This window comes from Puntigrus tetrazona, chromosome 1, assembly GCF_018831695.1.
Source record: "Puntigrus tetrazona isolate hp1 chromosome 1, ASM1883169v1, whole genome shotgun sequence".
Lineage (NCBI taxonomy): Eukaryota > Metazoa > Chordata > Actinopteri > Cypriniformes > Cyprinidae > Puntigrus > Puntigrus tetrazona.
The window spans coordinates 5,249,238-5,273,731 of record NC_056699.1 but is presented as its reverse complement, the minus strand read 5'-3'; the positions used below and the strand labels follow the sequence as shown (position 1 = coordinate 5,273,731).

General features: G+C 34.5%; 1 protein-coding gene across 1 annotated transcript in view; it reads right to left on the bottom strand.

The window, feature by feature from the left end:
- erbb4a (erb-b2 receptor tyrosine kinase 4a) overlaps positions 1 to 24,494 on the bottom strand; it is a 136,462-nt gene that overhangs the window by 20,709 nt on the left and 91,259 nt on the right. Inside the window, exons 4-19 of the mRNA XM_043240427.1 lie at positions 16,846 to 16,980; positions 15,562 to 15,627; positions 14,239 to 14,357; positions 13,893 to 14,034; positions 13,616 to 13,729; positions 11,855 to 11,981; positions 11,673 to 11,746; positions 10,943 to 11,033; positions 9,476 to 9,675; positions 6,865 to 6,997; positions 5,650 to 5,743; positions 4,653 to 4,807; positions 2,831 to 2,875; positions 2,477 to 2,609; positions 719 to 841; positions 525 to 623 (exon numbers count right to left, since the gene is read on the bottom strand). Of these exons, the coding sequence (XP_043096362.1) occupies positions 525 to 623; positions 719 to 841; positions 2,477 to 2,609; positions 2,831 to 2,875; positions 4,653 to 4,807; positions 5,650 to 5,743; positions 6,865 to 6,997; positions 9,476 to 9,675; positions 10,943 to 11,033; positions 11,673 to 11,746; positions 11,855 to 11,981; positions 13,616 to 13,729; positions 13,893 to 14,034; positions 14,239 to 14,357; positions 15,562 to 15,627; positions 16,846 to 16,980 (1,850 nt within the window). The remainder of the gene's footprint in view (positions 1 to 524; positions 624 to 718; positions 842 to 2,476; positions 2,610 to 2,830; positions 2,876 to 4,652; positions 4,808 to 5,649; positions 5,744 to 6,864; positions 6,998 to 9,475; positions 9,676 to 10,942; positions 11,034 to 11,672; positions 11,747 to 11,854; positions 11,982 to 13,615; positions 13,730 to 13,892; positions 14,035 to 14,238; positions 14,358 to 15,561; positions 15,628 to 16,845; positions 16,981 to 24,494) is intronic.

The following is a 24,494-nucleotide window of genomic DNA, read 5'->3' as shown; positions in this document are numbered from 1 at the left end:
TCTGCTCATTTTAAGTATTTTCAAGTACTTAATTAAAATGAAATGATACTTTTAATGTTAGTGCCATATAAAATATACTTATACTACGTATGTAGTATAAATGCAAAAGCTGCATTTATTAAATCAATAATCCAGTAATAATCCATTGATCAATATTGTGACGTATTATGTTTTAAAATAACCCTTTTTTATTTTAATCATGTATACACTGTAATTTAATACTGTGATCAATGCTGAAATGATTGCCTTCAGTGTCACTTGATCTTTTAGAAATCATTCAAATAGACTAGGTGTGCATGAAACATTTACTGTACAGTATTATAATTTTTTTGTGGAAGAAGTGATACTTATTTTCAGGAATCTTTGATGAAAATGAAACAGCATTTCAACTATATATATATATATATATATATATATATATATATATATATATATATATATATATATATATATATATATATATATATGAATTGACATTCAAACAACCCTTTATAGTACTATTTAGATCAAAGTAGTTAACTCACATCCATGAACTCCACATTGGCTTTAGGTCCTGTACTTTCATTGAGTATCTTTATAGCCACGGGAATCTTCACAGTTTCTCCTTCTGGAACCCAGATTCCCTTATAAAGAAGACATCAGAATAAGTCAACAACCCTTCAAATCATACAAAACAACAAATGCTGACAGGTACATGCATCAAAAATAAAAATGCTACCTTATAGACCATGCCAAAGGCTCCAGCTCCCAGAATCTTGACTCTCTTGAGCTCAGTTTCCTTCAGTATTCGCAGCTGAGCTTGGTTTGGTGCTGTACCACTGGGCGTCAACGGCTCCACCAACTGCTTAAACAACCAAGTCTTAGGTCACTCACAACTTATGAGTGCACAAATACATAGAGCTTCAAAACAAGCTCTTAGAAGTTACACTTATCCATATTTTCCATTTTCAGTTTGTTTATGCAGTAGTCATTAGGCCTCAGGAGGAAAAAAAAATGTTACTAGATATTTACAGAGTAAACAGCTGTGAAGGGAACAGAGTGAAGATAAGAAGGGTGGAAAAGAGGTAAGGTTGAAAAAGATGTACAGAGACATAAATATAAAGTGGTGTTTGTAGTTTCATCAGGTCTGGAGCTGGGGGCTACCATCTATGTATATGGTTTGAAAACTTAAAATTGATAACAATAAATAATAGTAATAAAATAGTATCTTATTTTATAATTATTATTTACGCATTTTCATACTGTTCCAAACTTTATTTTGCAAAAAGAATACAGCTAGATTATGATGAAATTAGTATTTGCTAAATGAAAAAATTACAGCTTTGACAGCAGATGAGATAATGATATTTAGTCCCTGGGTGCACTATTCTTATTCACGTTAAAGAAGGAGGACTCTCCCAGCACACCGTATACAAACAGTCCACTCAGCACTTTTAATCTAAGGTAATGGAAATGACATTTTTATAGTGACATTTTAACAATCTATAAATGTGTGAATTTGGTTATCCATTATTCAGAGGCTAACTGTTATTTTATGCGACCAATCACAGCCCAGAGCGGAGACTGTCACTTTGTTTTATGAAAGTACAGATTGAAGACACAATGTGGAGCTGTCCATCTTTGTGGTGCTGAAACCAGTGCGCGTTAGAGGGAGCTGTCCAGATATGTGGTGCTGAAAGATAAACAACTGTCAATTTTTTTTTTCACTGTAAAAGTGCGAGTATATTAATTTGGCTAATAAAGCTTCCTTTTCAGCTGAAGTGTATGAATGTTTCAAGTTCAACATAACCTTATCAACAGAATTTAGTGTAGTCCATTGGTTCTAAAGAGATTAAAGAAAAAAAAAAAGTACATATTTTATTTTGTTGTGTAACTTTTATTAATTTATCAGTAGATTTTAACAATTTCAGAGGCAATCAGATTTGACAGATGCATGCTTTTTGTTGTTTTAAACACGGGGTGGTCTAGACCTTGCCTTATCGTCTTCTTGGCAGAAACACACCACTTTCTACTTGAACAGAGGCCTCAGGTTTGCTAAAACGGATTTCAGGATTCTGGTGCGTGAGTGTCTCTGTCAGCTTTTGGATACAGGGCATCTTCTCAGGCTGACAGCTGTCTATAACACTGATGCTCCACCTGCAAATTATCCAAACCAGCATAGACAGGCCATGTTTTTTAATAGGCTGCACAGTCATTCAGGGCAACAGGGCTATGCATTAACCCAACAAACCTGCCATGCATTTAAGGAAGGCTCTCCGCTGAATACTTTATGGGCTGTGTGCTGGTTAAATTTTGAGCAAGCGGCTCACCAAGAAACGTAACGAAATGAATGAAAAAGCTGTGGACAGGGAAGGATTTTGATGCAACGTGACAGACAGAAGAGACACAAGATACGATGCATAATGTATGGAATGTTTCTTTTCTAGTCATATGCTTCTCGTATAAGAAAACTTATATGAGAACAGGCCACTCTCACCTCAGTCTCCAGGAAACGACGCAAAGCTCTCTTTTTCTTAATGCTCTTTCGACGGACGTAAACAGCCACACCCAGAGCTATGATGACCATCACAAAGAGACCCCCAATTAACCCAGCTGCAATCAGAGGAGTCCTGGAAGACCATGGGATAATAAGTTGTTATTTGTCTGCAAAGCAGTTAAGCACAAACCCCTACCTATGATGTTTAAAATTGATGCATTCAATTAAATTAAATTAATATTTAAACATATTAATAGCATTTAATTTTATATTTTTACCAAATATTCTGTATGCGCCTCAAATATTTTCATTTGCTTCTTTATTGTAATTTGTCCTTGGTCAAAAAAATCATACCTGTCTAGCATGCCAATGCAATCTTGTACTCTGGGTCCAGTACAGCTGCAACAAAAAAATACAATCAATATACTTGAGTTGCATTGTAACAGACTTTTTCAACAGATTTTTTCAATATTGTCCAAGTGTTATTCACCATGGCGCCTTTTCTTATACTGTCCAAAATTTATCCAGATAAAAAAAAGAACAAAATGAGTAGCTTTAAAATAATAATTTAATTAACTATCCTTATTAGACAGTTTTGTGGAACATTCTGATTGGTCAGTCACCACATTCCAAGGTTTGTTATTCCCAGGTAACCGGTAAAACTAATAACACAGGCTCATCCAGGCACTACGAATCACCTTTCCATTAGTAATTATACAAATCACTCCATCTTGCGGCTTTAATTTAGTAAAATATTTAAACTCAGATCAAATGTTTTGTGTCTAATTATTTACTTTTGTGACAAAAAGTAGTGCAATGAGATGGACAATGTACGTCCAGCAGTTTGTTATTGCAGATTAATTCCCTTCAGTCTTATACAATAGTCCTCCACTCCTAAAGGCTGTCGGGCTTCTTATAAATAATATCATCAATATTGTATTTAAATTACTTCACTAATTACTCTGTCTGAAAAGTAAGTTAGTTGCTCAATAAGGTCAATGCTGAGGTCAATTCCAGCTTGTTTCTCTCCTTTGTTTTTTCATTTAAAGGTTTCATTAAAAAGTTGGAAACTAGCTTTCAGATACGGCAAAGAGCTACCTCGCTTTCATAAGGATTTCATAATCCGATAATAGTCTATTTTTAGATTTGAATTCATTCAAAATACTTCAGATACAGGAAAGACTGTACCTCGCTTTCATATGGATTACATAATCAAATAATGGTTTGTTTCGTTAATTCAAAATTAGATACTTTAAGCTTTGGTATATGGGAAATGTACCCTCACTTTCATAAGGATTATAGAATTGCATACTCAGATATTGTTCATTTTCTATTTAATTTCGAACATTTAAAAATAGACACTTTAATCTTTCATATACAGGAAAAGAGTGTACCTCGCTATAGTTTCATACGGATTACATAACCAGAGAATATTAGTTTTCCAATAGATATATTTCTCATGTCTATAGATATGTTTCTAGATTTGATTGATTTTAGTCTTATCTCAATGATTTCTCTGTGAATCGGCAAAACTAAAAGTAAATGCACTGGCGCCAGCATAATATTTTATTCTTAGGTTGTACATTTGCATTTAAATTTCAATATTGATTTTAGAACTACAGTATGTAACGCAAGTACTTAATTAAATTACCAAAAAAAATCCCTTAATTTGCTTTTTCAGTGGAGAAGTAATTTAATTACAGTAACACCCGCCATCAAATACAATCCAAGTAAAAAAAAAAAAATTGAGCAGAGAATTATAGGCCAATAAGGGCATGAAACCCTTAACATGACTATTACAAATTCAACCCTAAATAGATGTTAACAATTTTATATATTACTGGGTTTAGGCCATTCATTCATTAAACTCCTATAAATGTCAACCCAATAAACAATTTGTATTACTGTGTTGGATCGCCACTTGGATGTCCAGTGTAAAATCTAGGTCCTTCAGCAAAACCTGCTATGAACCATTGATCTAGGAAGTCAGGAACCTGTTTTTCCTGCTCTCTAATCCCCCAGGCCCATGTGTCTAAGACTGAATGCGCTAACCACGGCGGCTTTACCCACATGGGCAATTAGGTTAGTGCTCTGGGCATATTGTGCTTGATGCAGTTAAAGGAAGGAAAGAAGCTTACAAATAGATTTAAGTGCAAACACAAGCAAACAGTCGTACCCCTGGGTGCAGTTGGGGTGGCACGGATGGCACTCGTTGTTGGTCTCAGCATATTTGAAGATGAAGCTGTTTGCTCCCTGAAGACCATCAGGGCATTTCTCCACACAGTTGGGTCCATCTTTGAGATGCAAGCACTTCACACAGTGATCTGGACCCTGTAATGGGAAAAGAGAGAAAGATGTACGTTTAGGAAACGAAAAGCGTCTCAGGAGGCTGAAGCATTGTTTTCAAAGTGGAAAGGAAATATTTAATGGAACAAGCACTGTCATATAATATAATTTCAAGGACACAAATTATTTTTACTTTTTTTTTTATTAATTAATTTTATTTAACATATTATTAAACATATTTAACTACACAAGCTAAATCTTTTAAAGTTCCAAAGGTCTTTAGAAACTCAGATCCATTGCTGTTTAATTGATCCACTTCAACTGTTGACTACTATATATATATATATATATATATATATATATATATATATATATATATATATATATATATATATATTCATGTGATGATTTTTTCAATAAACAACAAACAAAAAAAAATAAATAAAAATAAATTAAAATGTATATATTTATATTAATAACACATTGTGACCAAGGTTTACCACTTTGTGGATTTGTCCCAATGCAAGCGTAACACATATATTCAAGCCAAACACCACTAATAAACAACCTCTGCATCAATAATATGCAACTGCATGATACAGCACGGTTAGCCAAGCCTTGCATCATCTAATACGGTCTGATGATACATTTAAAATGAGGCTACAGACAGAATTTAATTTTGAGACTGTAACCAGATAGCTTAATTTTTTTTCTAATCAATATCACTCTGTTTGACGCTATATAGCTATTATGAGATGAAGATGCAATCGACTTTGTCAGAAATCTGAGCTTTTTCTGTTGTTTGATGTCAAGGTTGTCAGGTTTTAATTAAAGCAAAAACAAAATCCAGCCACTAATATTGTCTCAGACGGCGTTTAGGCTCATACCGGACCATGGCAGGTCAAGCTTTTCTCTCCGGCTTTTTCACACTGGCTGTCACACTCAACACAAACCGAGCCATTGGCGTACTCTCGAACATCCCTAGAACAGATAAAGAACAATGCGTTATGAGCCAATTATTGTACACAAGTATACAGCAAAATGCTCTAACTGTATGTTTGACAAAAATGCACAGTTTGAATGACACTGAAGGCCTTTATACTCAGTGACCAGGGGCTTAATCCAAATCTAGATCAATTAACTAAACAGACATACAAGAAAAGCAATACAAGTGCAAACAGCTTAAGGAGCTGTCAATACTGCTCTCATTTGTTTCTGCACCTGACTGAATTCGAAAAGAGTTTCCAATGAGCGAAGAACGAAAGCTTGCCGATGAAGTCCTGAAAGCAATATCTAAGATGTAAAGAAATCAAAACTCCACTGAATGAGAGCCAATGAGAGCCATCTCAAAACGTAAAAAAAGAATGCCTCTCTATATTTATATATGAGATAAACGTTTTGCATATTATGTTTTGCTCTTTGTAATCCTGAATTCAAATTATTACAATTTTATTGTTGTATTCAATCAATGCAAACCCTGTGAAATGCCAGTAGACTGAAACACTGCTTTTTCTACAAATACATTTCTATATTTAGCATGGACTGATTATTAATTTTGCAAGTTGGTATTTATTTAAAGAATTTTTTTATTAAAAATGTTACAACTTACATTATAAGTCATGCATGATTAAAACGTGCAAAAAATACAAGCTTGTATTTTCATCACGCAAGTATTTCTTTAAGTCTTAAGTCGATCTTGAATGCCACAAACGCATTCGCAAACAAAACCCTAGCATTGGACATTTTGCCTGTTCTTTTCAAAGCCCGTTTCCATGTCTCTGCGTTATTTTTTTTTCAGCCTGTCAGAAACACAAGGGAGTTGGTCTATTCCTTTGAGTTATAAATAGCATTAAAAGCATTTTGATCCCTTGATCTTGGTAGTCTGATCATGATAGTCATACTGCAGATACGTCTTTGGAGCCAGCGGCCCGTCTGAACAAATCTGCATTTGAAACACACATTCATATTAAAGCAACTGCAAGCTAAAGTACTTTAATTGACTTAATTTTAAATAAAAATAAGAACTTTGAAGAAAAACTATTCATATGCAGTAGCATGATGACGCCACAAATGATTTGTTTGCACACATACAGTATATATACCCATAATATAAGTTGCAGGACTTGACACACGTCTTTCCTCGGCTGAAGTATTTGCACAAGAGACACTGGTCTGGACCGGGACCCCAGCATCCTTCCTCCGAACACAACGGATCACAGACCATCTGCTCTTTAGCTGAAATCATAAACAGAAACAAAGAAAACATAGCAATTAGTTCATTCATTTGGAACTTAGATGTCTGCAACCCACAAGTACGGTTGTGATTTCATTACGTTCATGAAATATTTATTACCCACACTACCTTCTGAAAGCTGGCCATGTTTCTTTATTAAAAAGGGTACTATTTAGCCATTAGTTATAGTTGCTATTACTTTAGTACTGGCATTATTAAAACCATTCATTCTTGACAGGTAATGTTTTTGTAAGAAGTAAACAGTGTATTTTTTTGTGAATTAAAGTAGAATGAAACATAACAAATAAATGCAAAAATAAATAAATGAATAAATACTGTTGAAGTTATTGTTTAAGAATAAAAACAAAAATGTAATACTTGTTTTTGTTGCCAAAAAAAAAAATTATTATTATTATTTTTTTATTTTAATTAAAGTTTTCTTATTTTAAATATCATACATTTTACCCACTAGAATGTCATTCAGCGTACAATTTTGTCAGCCATATTTACAACAAATACTAATTAGTTAAATTTTTACTAAATTTCTGCCACTATCTTTGCTTATGCTATTTGTTCAGTTTTTTTTTATTAATTCGAAACACAATACAATTAAAAATGTATTTTACACAATTAAAATGTAATCTCATTCTTTTATATATTTTATTACGTACAAGGCAGAATTAGCATTATAACAACAATGTAACAACAATGTAAAATTACTTTAACCAAATTTTGACCTTCTATTCTCCAAACGTATTTGAAACATTAAAATGAAACACGTTGCTTACACTAAATGTGCTTTCTATGGACATAAAATTAAAATGCAATGCCAGTAATCTTTAAACGATCAAATACCGTATGAATGTTCAGTCTTCAAGTTTATGATTTTGTCATTGTAATCGTAACAGAGTCACTGCTTGTATCCTGTCCACATTTCAAATTCATCAGCCACAAAAGACATAGCTCCTTGCTACTTAATAGGGTTTTCAGAAGCATTGTTCTCCGTGGATAAACACACTGTGGGCATCTGCCTGGGCTGTTGGTCAGTTGTGTAGATCAGTCTGCTTTGATCGATGATGTGGAAAAGAGGCTAATGAATGAGTGGGCTAACAGAGCCATTGATCCCTCACGTTACAGACTTATTATCACACTAATTACATCCAGCTTGGCGGTGTGCACTCGAAATGGCTCTCCGTCTGTTAACATCTTCATTAGCCCGACAAGTTTAACTTTCCCAAGTTACATCTTACTTCAATGGCCTAATTCTAGTTTTAGGCTAGACTCAGATGGTGGCAGATAGTCTCACCAACATGCTAATCAAATATGCTAGCGACATGCTGGTAACTTGCTACACTCAAGTTCACTTTTGTACCTATTCGATTCAAATAGACTTTCAGGCACAAACATGCACCTTTTGAAAAGGTACCGGCCAACTGACAGCTTTTGTACCTTTATTTCCAAGAGTGTAACAACATGCTAGTAGCATGCTAATCGTGCTAGCAACATACTAATCATGCTAGAAACATGCTAACAATATGCTGGTAACTTGCTAATCATGCTATGGACACGATTCGAAGAATGAAGCAAGTGCATGTGTGCAACCGTTCTGCCGAGATTTTTGTTTTGAACTATTTTCATGAAACAAATGGAGCAATTTAAATTAATTTTAATTTAAATACTGAACTAAAACATATATTAACTACTTATTTCAGCTCTTGTATATAATGTCAAATTTGCAAACATGGGAACTCCCTTCTCTTAGTCGTGTCATGTTGCTTAACTAGGCCGCATGTTATAAATATATAAAACAAACATTTTTATTTTTCTTCGGTGTGCAATTGCGTTCATTCGTTTTGATTTCTCCACGATATTCTCTCACATAGACAAGCTGCGTGAGCCTCATTGGCGTTAGCTTGTTACTCCTCGTCTTATTAATCGCCGTTTACATGGATTGAACGTAATAAAATCAGAACCATTCTTGTCGAAATTCCCGTGCAGTTAGATGTTTTAATCAGATGGTCATGTAAAATGAAACTGCATTTTTTTAGAGAAAAACACTAGATTGAAATTGCAAGCACAAGTGGAATAAAATATAAAATATTAGAAAATATAAACATGGCAGCGAATAGCAATATAATATTTCATTTCCCTGTTGCAAGTGTATAATTCTCTGTATTCTCTTATATACTCTGTAATTCTCTTATTTCAATAACAAAATTCAGTAAGACATCATAACATGCAATTAAATTTGTTATATTTCTAGTAGCAACTAAATTACAGAATCTGATCCTCAATTTTCAGTTTAATTAAAGTCTATTTAGAGACTCGCACGTCTGACATGGAAGCTTTTCAAGCAAATGTATCGCTATAGGATGCCAAGTTTTTTATTCTTGATTCAAACGTGACATCTTATTTAGAGGAAATCACAGATACTGAACAGATGGAGGTGTAGATGAGAGCTGAGAGTGAACGGCACTCACTGCAGTCTCTGGGGTCCCTGTTGTTCTTGATCAGAGCTCTCTGGGTGCTGGTGCGGAACAGACTGGTCCAGTTCACCGTGTTGTAGAAGCAGAGCTGGCTGTTGTTGGTCATGTAGATGTTACCGGCGCTGATCTCTTTCAGAGACTGAAACTTCAGCGAAGAGATCCAGCGCTGCTTCAGGATCAGCAGAGAAATACCACTGAGAAAAAAAGACGCAGGCGGCTAATTCAGTTTCACTTTTCTTCACATTAATGCAGGATATAATTGAAGAGGTCTCTGATAATCGACAACAATGCTACAGGAACTATTTTAAGTGCCACATCCGCAGGGAGCGAACATTTTTCACTTGGATCTAATACGAAACAAGGGAATTCTTAGAAGTAGTTAATGAGGACATTTCTGAATATATTACTAAAAGAATATTTAAATCATTTAGAGTATGAGCAAATCTGTGAAAAGATTCAACCCAAAATTGGACAGGGAAAGTACGCTTGGGACAACAGCACACATTTGCCAATCCTCTGAAAGTACAAAGGCCTATTAGATTTCACTAAACTAGTCCAACAGTGAATTTTGGACAACATTTTGTGAGTTTGGCAAGATAAACAGGCTGTACTCATGGGCATCACCGATCCACCTCTATTTATAACTGTGACACAAAGTCATTTCAGTTATTTAGCAAAGAGTTTTGATTGATAATGTTCTGAACTTAAAGTTCTACGTTTTCTAACATTTAATTAAATATATAAAATATTTAACAGCAGTAGAAATAATAATAGTACACAATTTAGTTAGTAAATCTATAAAATTTAATGAATTAAAACAATGATAGTGACGACGGCGACGATGATGATGATGATGATAATATATTTAATTCATTGATATGAAAATAATGCTGATATAATGATAATAACAATAATATAAAATGTAATTACAAATAATAAAAATACAACAACAAACTATAGCAATAATATTATCACGTTTATTTCATTGAAATTATTAAAATAAAAATACTAACGTATAAACAATCACAATGAAATAAAGAATGCTTTTAACATTTATTAAATAATATCATCGGTCTCACATTGTATTCTTTTTGCTGCTGCTGGTAAGATTAGGGACATGTTTTACATGCAAAGTGCATGCATTTTTATGTGTGATATAATATATATATATATATATATATATATATATATATATATATATATATATATATATATATATATATATATATAAAGTCTGTTGTACTAAATGATTAATTTAAATGTAAGTACATAGTATTTACATAATCATCTATTTTCAGTAGCTATCAGTAGTTTACAATCATGAACATTATGCTAATTTTGAACTCCTCGTTAGGATTTATCAACATTACAACCATGGAATGAACAAGTGACTAAATGCACACGACTGTTGTGAATCTGGTGATGATGATAACTTTCAGCTACAATTTTTTGACAGTTCACCTATACAGAGAGCGTCCTCCGATGGTGGCAAGGTTTGAGAAAACGCCAAGATCTGTCATGTTTTCCGGCCAAGACTGAATGTTCAAGAAACCTAGGAAAACACAGAACAAATAAAAAAAAATATTCATGCTTTTAAACACCCTGAGAACAAAACAGACAAACAAGTTTGTTTCTATGACAGCAGACATCGGCTCAGGATATTGCCACGAGTCCAGTGAGTACAATATTATTTACAGCCTGTCTGACAGTATAAAAGAGCCCCATTACATTGAAATGAAAGTATATTAAGGGAAACGATGGTGCTAATTAAAAGAACGAGTTCCATTACCACAGAGCATAATTTCTTCAGATGCGCATTGTTTTAATTACCAGTTTGTAGCCTTGCATTGGGTGAAATGTGCCTAAACTGAGGGCGCACGAGAGAACAGTTTCCCAGTTTCATTTTGAAAACGTTACTTTGCTGCTTCACTCCATTAGCTATTTGGCACGATCATAAGAACAAGTTGAAAGTGACAAAAGGCTTTTAGCATGAGCCATAGTTCATTCCTTTGAGGCTTTATAAACAAATAAATATTGCGTACTGCGTAAAGATAAGGATTTGTGACATCGAATATTTCCCAACTCAAAGGACAAAAGTTAATGTATGAAGAAATAAAGAAAGTTAATGGTTTCACACAAGGCTACACAGGTTTAATGGGCTGTCATCTGATGGATGGTGACTGTCGCTCACCTGTGATCTCTCTGACGGTGCGGAATACATTTAACCGATCAGGGTCCAGAGCTTTTATGCCATGAAACATGTCCCTGTTATATATAAAAGAGCATAAAAGAAGCCAGAAAAGGGGTTTTAGAAGTAAGTACGGGATATATGTGTTAAACAAAGCCATAAACAGATAAATAGACTGGACTCGCCCTTTAATGCCTGTGATGAGGAAGATGAGGTTGCCGTTGATTTTGGTGCAATTGACAAACTTCTCAATGTTGCTGGAATCTACAGTTTGAGCCGTCTGAAGACTGCCGGTACCTATACCGTCACACACTGAACACCACAAACAACCAGTTTATCAACATTTATGCATCAAAACCGAGGTCGACTGATTTATTAATCCTGAAAGGTTATTCTCAGCTGTCGTTAATGCTGAATTAAACTAATAATTAAAACTCGTTTTCATTCATTGATCTAAGATACATTTTAAAAGGAAGGTAAAAAAAACGAAATGGAAACAAGTGAAAACAAAATAGACAAATGGACTCCACATACGACTCAGATGTGGCTAGCCGTCTACGTAGAAACCAGGTGTGAACTGAAACCTACAAAAAGCTGTGTTTTTGCATTTATGGTTTATGGACACACAAATTTGTTTAATGACATGGGTATGACATAGGTGTTATAATTTGAAGGTGGTTTATGAGTACATGTGCTAAATGTTTTTTGAAAGTCTAAAAATGTACAAAGTTTCCTGTAAGGAGTAGGGTTACAGTAGGTGTAGGTTTGGTGTAGGACAATAACACATACAGTTTGTACAATTTCATCTGATGTCCCCTTTAACATATTCTCAAAGAGATGTTGACATACATTGTAAAATGAGCTGAAACATTGGCTTGATCATATTTCACTGAAGAAAAGGAGTTATTCAAACATCAAGCGAGTCAATTTCCCCCTCATTGTGAGCCTAATTATGATCAAATGCGAGTCATATCGAGATTGACTAATATGACCCAGTTTGGTGCCTGGGCCCATTATTGCTTCTGCTTATTTTGTGGTCATCCCTCATTAATCTTTTCTCTGCTGAAAAACAAACTTCTGTTGCAATCATGACAGGGGAGACCGAAAGTGCGCACACTTTCGAGATTCAGTTTTACATGTATTGTAGCCATACGATTCATTTACTTTTTAGGCCGTCTTATGTTAGCAAGAAACTATGCTAGTTTATGCATAGACTAGAAAGGTATTTTGGTTTATTTTGGTCTTTTGTAGATTAGCATGTTTGAGACTAGAACATCAGCTTCCCATGCACAAAAACACAAAATATGCTTTTCATTTCAGAGACAGACAAAAAGATGGAACTAATGAGAGGAAAGTTAACGGGAGAAAGCATAATGCTTAATTTGGTGAATGAAGGAATAAAAGCTAGTGGAATAAAAGTCAAGTCCTTTTTTGATCATGATTGTTTACTCTCAAATGTATTAGCTCAGCCTAAAAAATACACATTTTATATTCATATATATATATATATATATATATATATATATATATATATATATATATATATATATATATATATATATATATATATATGATTTTTAAAAAGAAAGAAAGAAAGAAAGAAATGTGTATTTATCAAAAAATACTTGATGGGAAAATGGAGTGTATCACAAATGTACAAAAAAAAATAGAAAAACATCCATTGCAAATTGTAATAATAATAGGTAATATTAGAATTTTACTGCATTTTTGATCAAATAAATGCAATCTTGGTCAGTATATTAGACCTCTTTCAACAACATTAGAAATTCTGAAAAATAATGCACATTATGTAGTATTAATTGCACTAAAAAAGAGAAAATGTACCTGCATGGCTGCCAAGTGAACTTAAAGGAACTTTCTGGATTTATGTATCATCATCACACTGAAGATAAGAGAACTTAACAACCTTTGTGGATATCACTGACCTTTCGGACAGATGTCAGTGCATGGGATGCACATCTTGATGTGATTTTCCTCCACCTCCATCTTGTTGCTCGGACAGGCTCTGACACAAGAGCTGTGATCCACCACAAAGTTATCTGAGATCCAGACAGCAGAACATTTGACTAGTAATGAGACAGTTGTGCAATGATAGTCTGAGGTGAAAAAAAAACCTTTTTTCGCAAATAAAAAGTAGTGACCATGAGGAAGTGATTGTTTGTTAAATTAGTAATATTGTTTTCCAAAAAAAACCTTACTTACGTGGGCATTTCTTGACACAGAACGCTCCATAGGTGTATTTGGCGTTGGGATTGTGCTCGAGCTGGAAGGTTGTTGGATTGTAGACGAATGGCTGAGGACATTGCGTCACACAGGCCCCGCTGTCATTAAAGTTGGTACAAGCCTGAGAATAAAAACGGTCATGTAAGTACGCGGTCGATCAACAAAACACGATCTCTGCAGAGTTTTCAGTGTTTTCAACACATTACAGTGCAGCATCACCCTGAAACTATTTTAAAAATGAAGTGAGCGGGCATTTGTCAATCACTCTAGTACACTTTAAAATCATCCACAATGAGGTATAAAAAACAAGAAGAGGTTGACATACGAAGCAGTCGGTGTCTTTGGGTCCAAAACAGCCTCCTGCACATTCACGGTGACAGCAGTTACTGACGTACGGACCGAAACAGCGTCCATCACACTGCTCTGCGCACACCGTCTTTGTCACTGTATGATATATATAGGCAGAGAAAGAGAAGAAAAAAAAGGTTTATATACCAAGTGCCAATAAATATGTGCTATGGTGGGCAAATTCTTTACTTGTCTTCATTCATTAAATGACAAAATGATGATTCATTTTAATTCAGAATTCAAACAGACACAGACACAAAAACACACACTCTCTCCCTCACACACAATAACATATACACATTAATATAATGTAATGTAATTTATATTATTATACATAAATATATATTATACATAAATATATTTAATATATGAACAACTCATTTTATATATATATATATATATATATATATATATATATATATATATATATATATATATATATATATATTCACATACATACATGTATTTATAAACACGTGTATTTATATACACATAATAAATATAGATGATTGGTTGATATAAGGCTATTCAGCCTGCATACATATTTTTGACAGCTAAATTAGATAAGTGAAGTAGTGTCAAATAACAAGTTCGTTCCTCTGTCTCATCGGACAGTAGGCTTCATGACTTGAAATACTTCATGCTGTCTCCAGCGGTCTCAAATGTCTCATGGAGTTAAAGTGCATCGCTCTGACAGCCAGAGATTATGATAGCTGTCTCCCTCTGTCCTTCTTTCTTTCACTCTTTTATTTTGCTCTAATTACCACCCACACTACGGGGTGTATCACCAGCAGGTTACAGACAGAGTAGAGATACTCTGATAACCCTCCTACCAGTTAATTATCACAGCTACCAGCCCAGAGGCTCAAACCGACAATACCACACTGCAGACGTTTGCCTTTTATTAGAAATGGTGTCAGAAATGAAAATCCCTAACTTCAGAAGTTCATTGACAAACAAAGAAAAAAGACAGAAAAAAATAATAAATGTATGATTACTTCTGATGAAACTCTGATTACATATGTGATAGAAAGCACATACTGTTGCTGCAGACAATCAAATATGAAAAAACTGTAAAATAACCATACTACACGAGTAGCATTCAAAGGTGCTTCTTAATGCGCAAAATATTACTTTAATGAAAATTTTCAAGTGCAATCTCTGCTAATCTCACACACACACACACACACACACACACACACACACACATATATATATATATATACATATATAGTATATGAGTCTGTTTTTCACACAAAGTTTTAAGTGCTATATTGTAGAAAGATGAATTAAAACTCACAGCTTTGGCACTGGTCTTCTTGGTGACCCCAGCAGCGTCCATTACAAGATCTGTGACACCGTCTGCCTGCGGAAAGAAGCCAGAAGAATCAACCATGAGCAATTGTGCTCAGTGTAACAACAGAAGTGAAATGATCCATTCAAATGTATCAACAAAAATCACATAGAAATAGTGATAGAATAGACAGTTGTGATTTAGATAGATGTGAATTTGTATTTGTCTGTAACATTTATACCACGTCTCATTTTCTACTGGCAGCAAAATGTATTCACTCAGCCTTAGAGTTGTACTACTGACAGGCAGTTTCTTTCTTTTCTTGCTCTGCACAAAGTAGTTCCCTATTGTAGATGAAATGGGTTTTGAATTGAGTTTGAAGAACCTGAATTGAATTGAGTTTGAAGAGCCGTTTACAGGATAAATTAATGGAAAATTAACTGTAACAGTTCCACAAGTTGAGAAGAGAAAAATAAAAAGGCCACCTGCTCCATGATCAGGGTCTATATAGCATAAAGCAAAGCATGTAGCAAAGGTTTTTTTGTTTTTAAAAAAAAAAAAAATACAGGGGTCACGGGGTCAAGCGTTCTAGCGGCAAAATCAAGAGCAAAACATGGCACTGAGCATCAGACCAAATGCAACAATGAGTAATAAAAGCAATAACTGCATGATTGTAATTAAAATGGCTTGAATCCAAAAATCCATAACTTTTTGACAGCGCAGTCTGAAGATGATCTGATAAAATTTTGTTGAAAATCGAACCAAAATGGCAGACAGGAAATTCTGCTTACTACGGCAAAATCATTATGTATGTTGTCAGCATCACCCAAGAACATTTGATAGCATGGTCTGAAGATGATCTGGTTCAATTTTGGTTCGAAAAAAGTAGGCTTTACAAACAACTAAAAATAGCAAGAAAAAAATACACCTCGCAATGATTGGTGTCCATCCAAACTCATCATGAGCCGAGGAATCCGATTAAAAAAATAACTGTAATTTTGTGGCTTACGGTTCAAAAGTTACTAGAAGTTTTGAAAGTTTAGAAGCTAGAGACGTTAAGGGGTGGTGATAGAGAGTTTGAGTTAGAGACTCCAAATTTGCTACAGTTAATGATGGGACTGTCCTCTATGAGTGTGCCAAAGTTCACAACTTTCTCAACTCTCTACGTGCTGCCATAGACTTCCTGCGGAGAAAGAAGGAGAATAATAACGCCAACGGGTACAATAGGTGCCATCGCACCTCCGATGCTTAGCCCCTAAAAACAGGGTAAATAAGAAATAAGGTACTCACATGAGTTGCCGCTGTTGTTGGAAGGAACCACCAGAAGTTCAGAACGGGGGTTCTTAATGATGTCATTCCAGTGGATGGTGTCAGCGTGACACAAGAACTTGTTCTGATCCACATACACACCTCCGTTCAGGATTTCTGGTTAAAAACATCAAAATATTAACTTATTAAAAAAAACGATATTAGTTAAAGGATCAATAAACAAATACAGTTGCTGCATGTATTTGGACATATAAGTAATATGCATGTGCATTTGATATTTTACCCTTAAACATAAATGGCACTTGTTTTGATGTTTCGCTTATTGTCACTTAAGTGTCCACACATGTATATATTTAAGAAAAATATGTTGTGTTTATCTTTAACTGAAAAAAAAAATAATAATAATGAAGAGAAAAAAAAACAATGCTGTCTGACAAAAAAAATATTAGCTAAAATAAATGTAGGTTTGTTATTATCGAATCACTGAAGTACTTAAGTAATAGTTTAATATTATATATATTTAAATATAACTTTAAATATAACTTAAAATGTAATTAGGTAAAGCAATTAGTAAAACTAAAATAAAAAAAATAAAAAGCTGATTAGAAATAGTTACACAATAGTTGCACATTACAAAATGACTAAAACTTACAGTATAGTTAAAGTGAAAACTAAAAATACAAAAATAAATATTCACAAAAATACTATAATATTATGTGCAGTAAATACATTTTTAAAAGAACACTGACTTAAATTAGATATTTTTTATCATACTGATATTAAAAACAACAAATTACATCTTAAACTATTAGGAACTATTAGGAACTACTGCAACCATATAAAATAATACCAAAATAACACTGGAAAACACAAGCGTATTGTGTATAGGTACTCCCTTCATAAGCTGGCAAAGTGATTATAATAGAAGCCATCCATACTGTTAATGTCTGCGCATATCATTCATTGATTTGAGATTTTCTTTATAAGCAGCATACATTTCTAATCTGAAAAGTTTATTTTGTTCTGAAATGTGACTCTCAGGGTTCCGTGAAGCGTTTAGATGGGTGGAAAGCACGCTGGTTGTGGTGAACATGTGCGATTTGAAGAGCAGAGATAAGTGGCCAGACAGTTCAATTTATCCGTCTCATTCTCAGTGCGTAATTACAATGATTAAGAATAAAAATCTGTTTTTGGCATCTCATTTTGACATCCTCTATCTGTAAGTCACCATAAACGCTTTTGGTCTTTATCAAGATCAGTCTGTGGTCCAAATCTGTCTCTCTGACGCCAGGCTCCCTACTGAGAGTGTGAAAAGGTGTATCAGACACCTTGCATGGTTGGCTGATCGTATTGTACTGTGCTTTCCAAACACAATGAATGAGCCTGGAAGGAAATCAGACTTGATGCTCATCCAAGCCAGCACACACTAGCAGTGCTCTACGATATTCTAGTCTCTTTTTGGGACGGGCTGCTTTTATCGTTCTACATTTTGCTCATTATATGATCTGTCAGGTGAAAAAGACTGAATCGCAGTACTCAGAACTATTCATTAATATTTTAGATTCGGTTACCTTCACGTTCAGTAAGAGACCTTGTTTGTTAAACTTCCAGAAATACACCATTATTAATCATACTGGCTTCCTTGAAACCAGACAAACATCTTTTATTGCAAACTGAAGTAGCATGATGTATATTAATAGACAGCTGAATTCTGGGAAAAATCCCAAAGAAAAGCTCAACAAAGAGAAATCTCCTATTTGAAAATGAGAGCTACTGTAAATTAAAAGGACACTTTGTATTGAGGGAAAGAAATTATTTTTAACACATTATTTCCCATATACTGTACATTATTGTTTATCATCATCATTTATCAATAAAAACGAGTCAATTTGATTTCACAAAGCTCATCGTTTTAAAAAGCCAAGGTGTGCTCTGATTTTTTTTTCCATATTTCATATAAGCTATATGTATACTAAAACCAAAAAGTTAATGTCAAGCCCTATATATATATATGTATAAGTATATATTTTTGATTCACTGACCACACTGTATGCACAAAGTTTGAAAACCTACGCATTGCTTGATAGATTGTATAGGAATATGAACAATAAATCCAGTTTATCCTCATTTCGCTAAAAGAGCGAAAATTTGTCACTACATAAAACTCTAAAAGAAATGGCAGTGTTTTCCATTAGTTTCTTTGACAGCAGTGGAGAGATTGTTTTGCATGACAAATGTGAGCATATCTGCGAGCACATACTGTGTGGAGGAGGGCCTCCTCGTGGATATCCTTAATTGTGTTGAAGCCTCCTGATTAAATTTCAGCCATCTTAAATGTTATTGCTTCACAGTGAATCAGTGTGACAAATGTGATGCATTGTCCTGATAACTGAAATAATATGCAAGGCAAAATAAATAAATAACAGCTGTTAAAACTTTCTAAAAGATTGCTTTGCTTTGTTTTTGCTGTCTTTTCAACTGGCAGCTCAGTATCTCAGTAGTTTTTGCTGGCATGAAAACTTGGAGCAAATGGTCAAATAAATCATAGGCCATAAATCAAAAGATACAACATGTGGAGCTCGTTATAGAAAATGCATCTACTGTAAATCCAAGTTTTGCAAATGGCCGTAATTCAATAAGATGAGCAGCCTTTTGAAATAGAACACACATTAAAAGTTTTAATTTACACTTTTTTGGGACCAAACAGATGATAAATGGCATATAATTATACTGTTTATCCTTTGCAAGCAAGTGCAGCTGGAGTACCATGATCCAGTAATGGTATCAGATGATATACAATGCAATAGTACTATGAAATACATTACAGTTCAAAAGTATGGGTTGGTATTTTGAAACTTTTGCCAAAAAAAGTTATTCTCACTGCATTTCTTTGGTCAAAAATCTGAAATCATTCTAATATTCTAAGTTGGGGCTTGAGAAAATCTTTCACAGAGGCCTCAATATCACACAAATAATATTTAATAATAATTAAACTACTAATTATATAAATATTAGTAATATTTATTAATAATTTAATAATTTATAATTAAATTATAATAATTTGTATAATTAATTATTAATATTTAAACTATATATATATATATATATATATATATATATATATATATATATATATATATATATATATATATATATTCAATTATTTCTAATAATAATAATAATAATTTACAAAAATACTGATACATTTCCAATTTCTTATTTTTTATTAAACACACAAAAAATGCCTTTGAATATGGTTTTGGACTACTGGGGGCCTTTGAGTCAAAGACACTACTTTAGAGCGCTTGACTGACTTGCCAATATCATCAAGTCACTTTGCAACTTTTTATTAGATTTCCCTAACATCTACAGAGCCTGAAATGGTTGCTAAAGAAAACACGACCCTATTAAAATGAGAGATGTTCCGAGTCGCCCTATTTATATAAAATAAATGCTAATGAAATTTCCAGTTCCATCTTGCCGTCGCTTAGTGCCACTTCCACTAATATCCTCTTCAGACTTGCATCATGATCCACGGCCCTCCGTCGCCTCCGCCCTCCACCCGTCCACATTCACGATGCGTCTCATTATTCAGCCACACAGGGAGGAGAGTTTGGCTGGTGGAGATAGCAGAGCGTCCCAGAAATCACAGCCAGCAGCAGGGTCTCGGGAGGCCAGGCTGGGAGGGTTGGTGGAGCCATGATACGGCTGAAACCTCACAGACCATTCCGCAAGATCGAGCTCGCAGGTGGCACCTTACATTTCTCACCTATTCTTTTCATGTCTGGTGAAAGGTGGATTTGATCTCACGAGCAGGTACCTTTGAAACCGGGCCCCCTCACAAAGAGAAGACAAAGATCAACTGGGATATTGACACTGCAGCTCTCCAGCGAATTGCATTGTGCTGACAATGAATGCGGGACATGGGGTGGCTTGCTTTATCCATTACGCTACGTACAGTTTGATACAATGAATGCCATCTCGATTACGGAGCCCCTGAAGAGTTCAAAGCAAACTGACTTAAACTTACAATGCAGGCATTTAGTCTCACAGTATCCAATAAGACATTTCTCAATGTCAAACCGCTAACACACAAACCCCTTTGGTAAAACAAACTGGCAACCTCACGGAATACGCAATTAGTTATTGTCACAGTAGATTACGGTAGGTTAGGAAGCACTGCAGTATGCAGATATTTTTCTCAGTGAGTTAATACACAACCACCATAGGCTGTGCATTACCACACAATAGTATATATACAATATACATATATACATTATATAGTTGTGTGTGTGTGTCCAGTGAGTGGGGCTAAAACGTGAGTTCAATACGTGACCCTAATGTAATTAATGTGTGTAATGGGATTATGTTGTTTTAGGTACATATTGCAGTGTTTCATAATTCAAATATTCAAATAGTGTCACTAAAAGTTAATGCTAACAAAAAAGTTAACAGCCGTGCTATTTTAACTTACTTACGTGCATCTTTACTTGAATTTAAAACACAATTTTCCACAAGTAATTATGCAAAGATTAGGTTTTTAATCAAAACTGCGGACCTGCAAATCATACACTGTGTAAAAAGTTATTGCCTGCAGTTATTAACTGCAGCAATTCGTAAGTATGTTTTTGAAGTACTGCACTGTTCAGCAAAAATATCAAAATGATATTAAACACATTTAAAATGTTACAAAAATTACTTTCTACAAAATATTGAGAATATATGCACAGTTGTTTAAAACACTTGTAATAAGAATAAATGTTTCTTGATCACCAAATCAGCATATCATATATAAGCTCATGTGACACAACACAGGAATAAATTACATTTTAAATTATATTAAAAATGCATACACTGTAATATTATTAATACATAATATTAAATTATATTAATAATATAAAATCATTTCTCATTTACTTAAAATTTGCTTTTATTTTTAGCCTAAACTTCTTTTTAAAAAACATTTAGAGACTTCTTTAAAAAACAAAAGACCCCAAAATACAGAATCCTGGCATCTAACTCTAAACAGTGCAGTCCGATCAGATCTAACTCAATCTGACCCAATGATATCATTATCACATGTCACAGTTGATTGTTTCTCTCCTGTATCGGTAGCCAACAAGCTCACTGCTCAGCATTCCAATATACGACTAGGGCTTGCTATAGTTTTTTACAGCATGCTTCAGAAACTCTTCACCTTCCCCAGCTCCAGCTGTATAGATCCGCTATAAGGTGACTCATGTATGCTATATGGAGGTTATTCCATGCATGTTGTTTGTGCAGCAGCAGTATTCCCTACATGCTCACAGCAGCTTTTAGCAAGTCTCTTTACTTGCTCTGCAGTAGCAGCAGCGTAGCGTATCTATTCCGCCAAGATCAAATACATTAACATTGTGTGTACATTACAATGACAATCACTCTGAGAGTTGAGAAAATTTACTGATTTACAACGCTTGCCCAAATTTACAGCGCTTGCTCAAGTCATGCACATGTGTCTCAAATAAGTATCTTGGAAAGATCTGAATCCAGTAAATCCAGCAACTCATTGTCAACCTGACATTTCACAAATACAACTCTTAGTTTCCAAAAAGCCTGGCGCATCCGTACTCCCTGAAGCCTATCAGATTGGAAATGCCCGTCTTCGACTAGCTCCTGCCATTTTTGTGTGCAGTTCGCAATCGAAAATCTTTTAATGGGCAGTGGGTGGCCACATAAGACTCGCTCGTTCTATTAATTATAAGAAAGCAGAGGGGATTATTTACAACAGAACAGAACAAAGGTGACCTTAACAAATCTCAAGTACCCAAATGACCCAAAATAACAGCAGTCTATTGCAATTACCTCCTCCCTTGACAAACAGAAATTGCTGATGCCAAAAATGCCTAATATTAACAGACCTCAGACTATTTCATGAACTTTCTGGCAATTACGTTTGACATTAAATGCTCTGACTGCACTCTACAGGGACGATGAGTTAAATAGTTAATGGTGGAGCTTTGCATTGGGCATGAAAAGAACAAGGAAGGCCGCTGAGAAAAGGAACACCCAGAACGCAATTTGCCACCAGAATTGAGTCAGGAGATCTCTTTATATCCCCACCGCAGGAAGTCCTCGGAGAGCCGTTTTAATCACATTCAGCTGCAATGAACGGCCTTTGTTTTTTGAGAGATTCAGAGGCAAACCAATTATTACCCACAAAGCGCTCTTCCTGTCCCCACTTTGTTCTTGACTGATGGTTGGAAAAACAGAATTTGCTGACATAATTTCATATTCAGGAAGTAATGCTATTACAATAGCTTTGGAAATAAAATCAAAGCACTTATAACTATCATTCTTTAGGGTGAGGGGTGACAGCTTAAGAAAGCTAATCTACTGTATGTTCGCGTCATATTTCAGCTAGGCACAGTAAACCAGCTAAAGACCAAAACAGCAGCTGTTCATTGTACAATATTTGATTAAAAAAGGAACAAAATGTTAATACTCCTTCCTTTCTCCTTCTGTTTTGATTCATTTTCCTACCCAGATCAATCACTGCTATAATTCTACCCAACTAGTTTGATAGCTCATTAAAAATACAATTTGCCTGCACAGTATCCAGATTTCGGATCTTAGAATATTAAATTTAGAATCACATTTCAGAGTTGTTATAAATACTAGTCAAAACTATTAAATCCAACTATCAAAACCAAAAAAGTTTTTGAAGATTTTAATTCAATAACACAGGTGAATATATTTTACCATCTTTAATGGCCGCTGAATAAACCTCAATGTAAGATTTTGTTTCTTAAAAATGATTGATTGATTGATTGATTGATTGATTGATTGATTCCAACTGAAATCCAATGGTGAAAAGCTTCCAGTTCTGACTTAAATGTCACAAAATCAAAATCTGCCCAATTTTAAATGCCTGTTATAGATCACGCACATATCTATCCATACATACATACATACAGTACATGCATTCATACATATATAAATATATACATGCATGCATATATATTTATTTATACTTCAAAAAAATGAAACAAACTAAAAAAAAGCCATAACTGGCTCTTCTGGTTAAACAACATATTTCTTACTGATATATGCAGGCTTCTTCAGTCATTTAGTCATATCCTCTCATCTCTTTAGGTTGACATTTATCTGCCTCAAAATCAACAACGATGCATGGAAACAAGTGTCCACCCATTTTTTCTTTCTTTCTATGCAGCACAGTACACTTTGATGCTTATCAAAATATATAAGAAAAGACCTGTCACTATTTATGATATAAGATATTTCCCTAACAAGATTCCTCTTTTGGAAGTCAGCATACAATTACGTTCACAACCCACTTGGCGCAGCAAAACACTGTTAAAGGCACTGCATAAGTGTCCTTGAAAACAAAAGAACATCTCAAAAAAAAAATCTGAGCAGCAGCTCTTCAGTGCAAAACATGTTCACAAAAGCATTGGAACTCGTCTGCAAGATTGTTGTTGACAGAATCAGCAAAGAAGCTGAACAATACAGGGGCCCAGCTGGTTCAAAAACATCTACACAATGAAGGCCCAGCCTTGGGTTCATGGACAGAAGCTCAGAAGCAAGAAAGAGTTTACTAACTGAGCAGCCAAGGCTGTGTGGAGGAGAGCAGAGGACTGGACATGCTAGCCCAAGAGGCTCTGTGGGGGTGG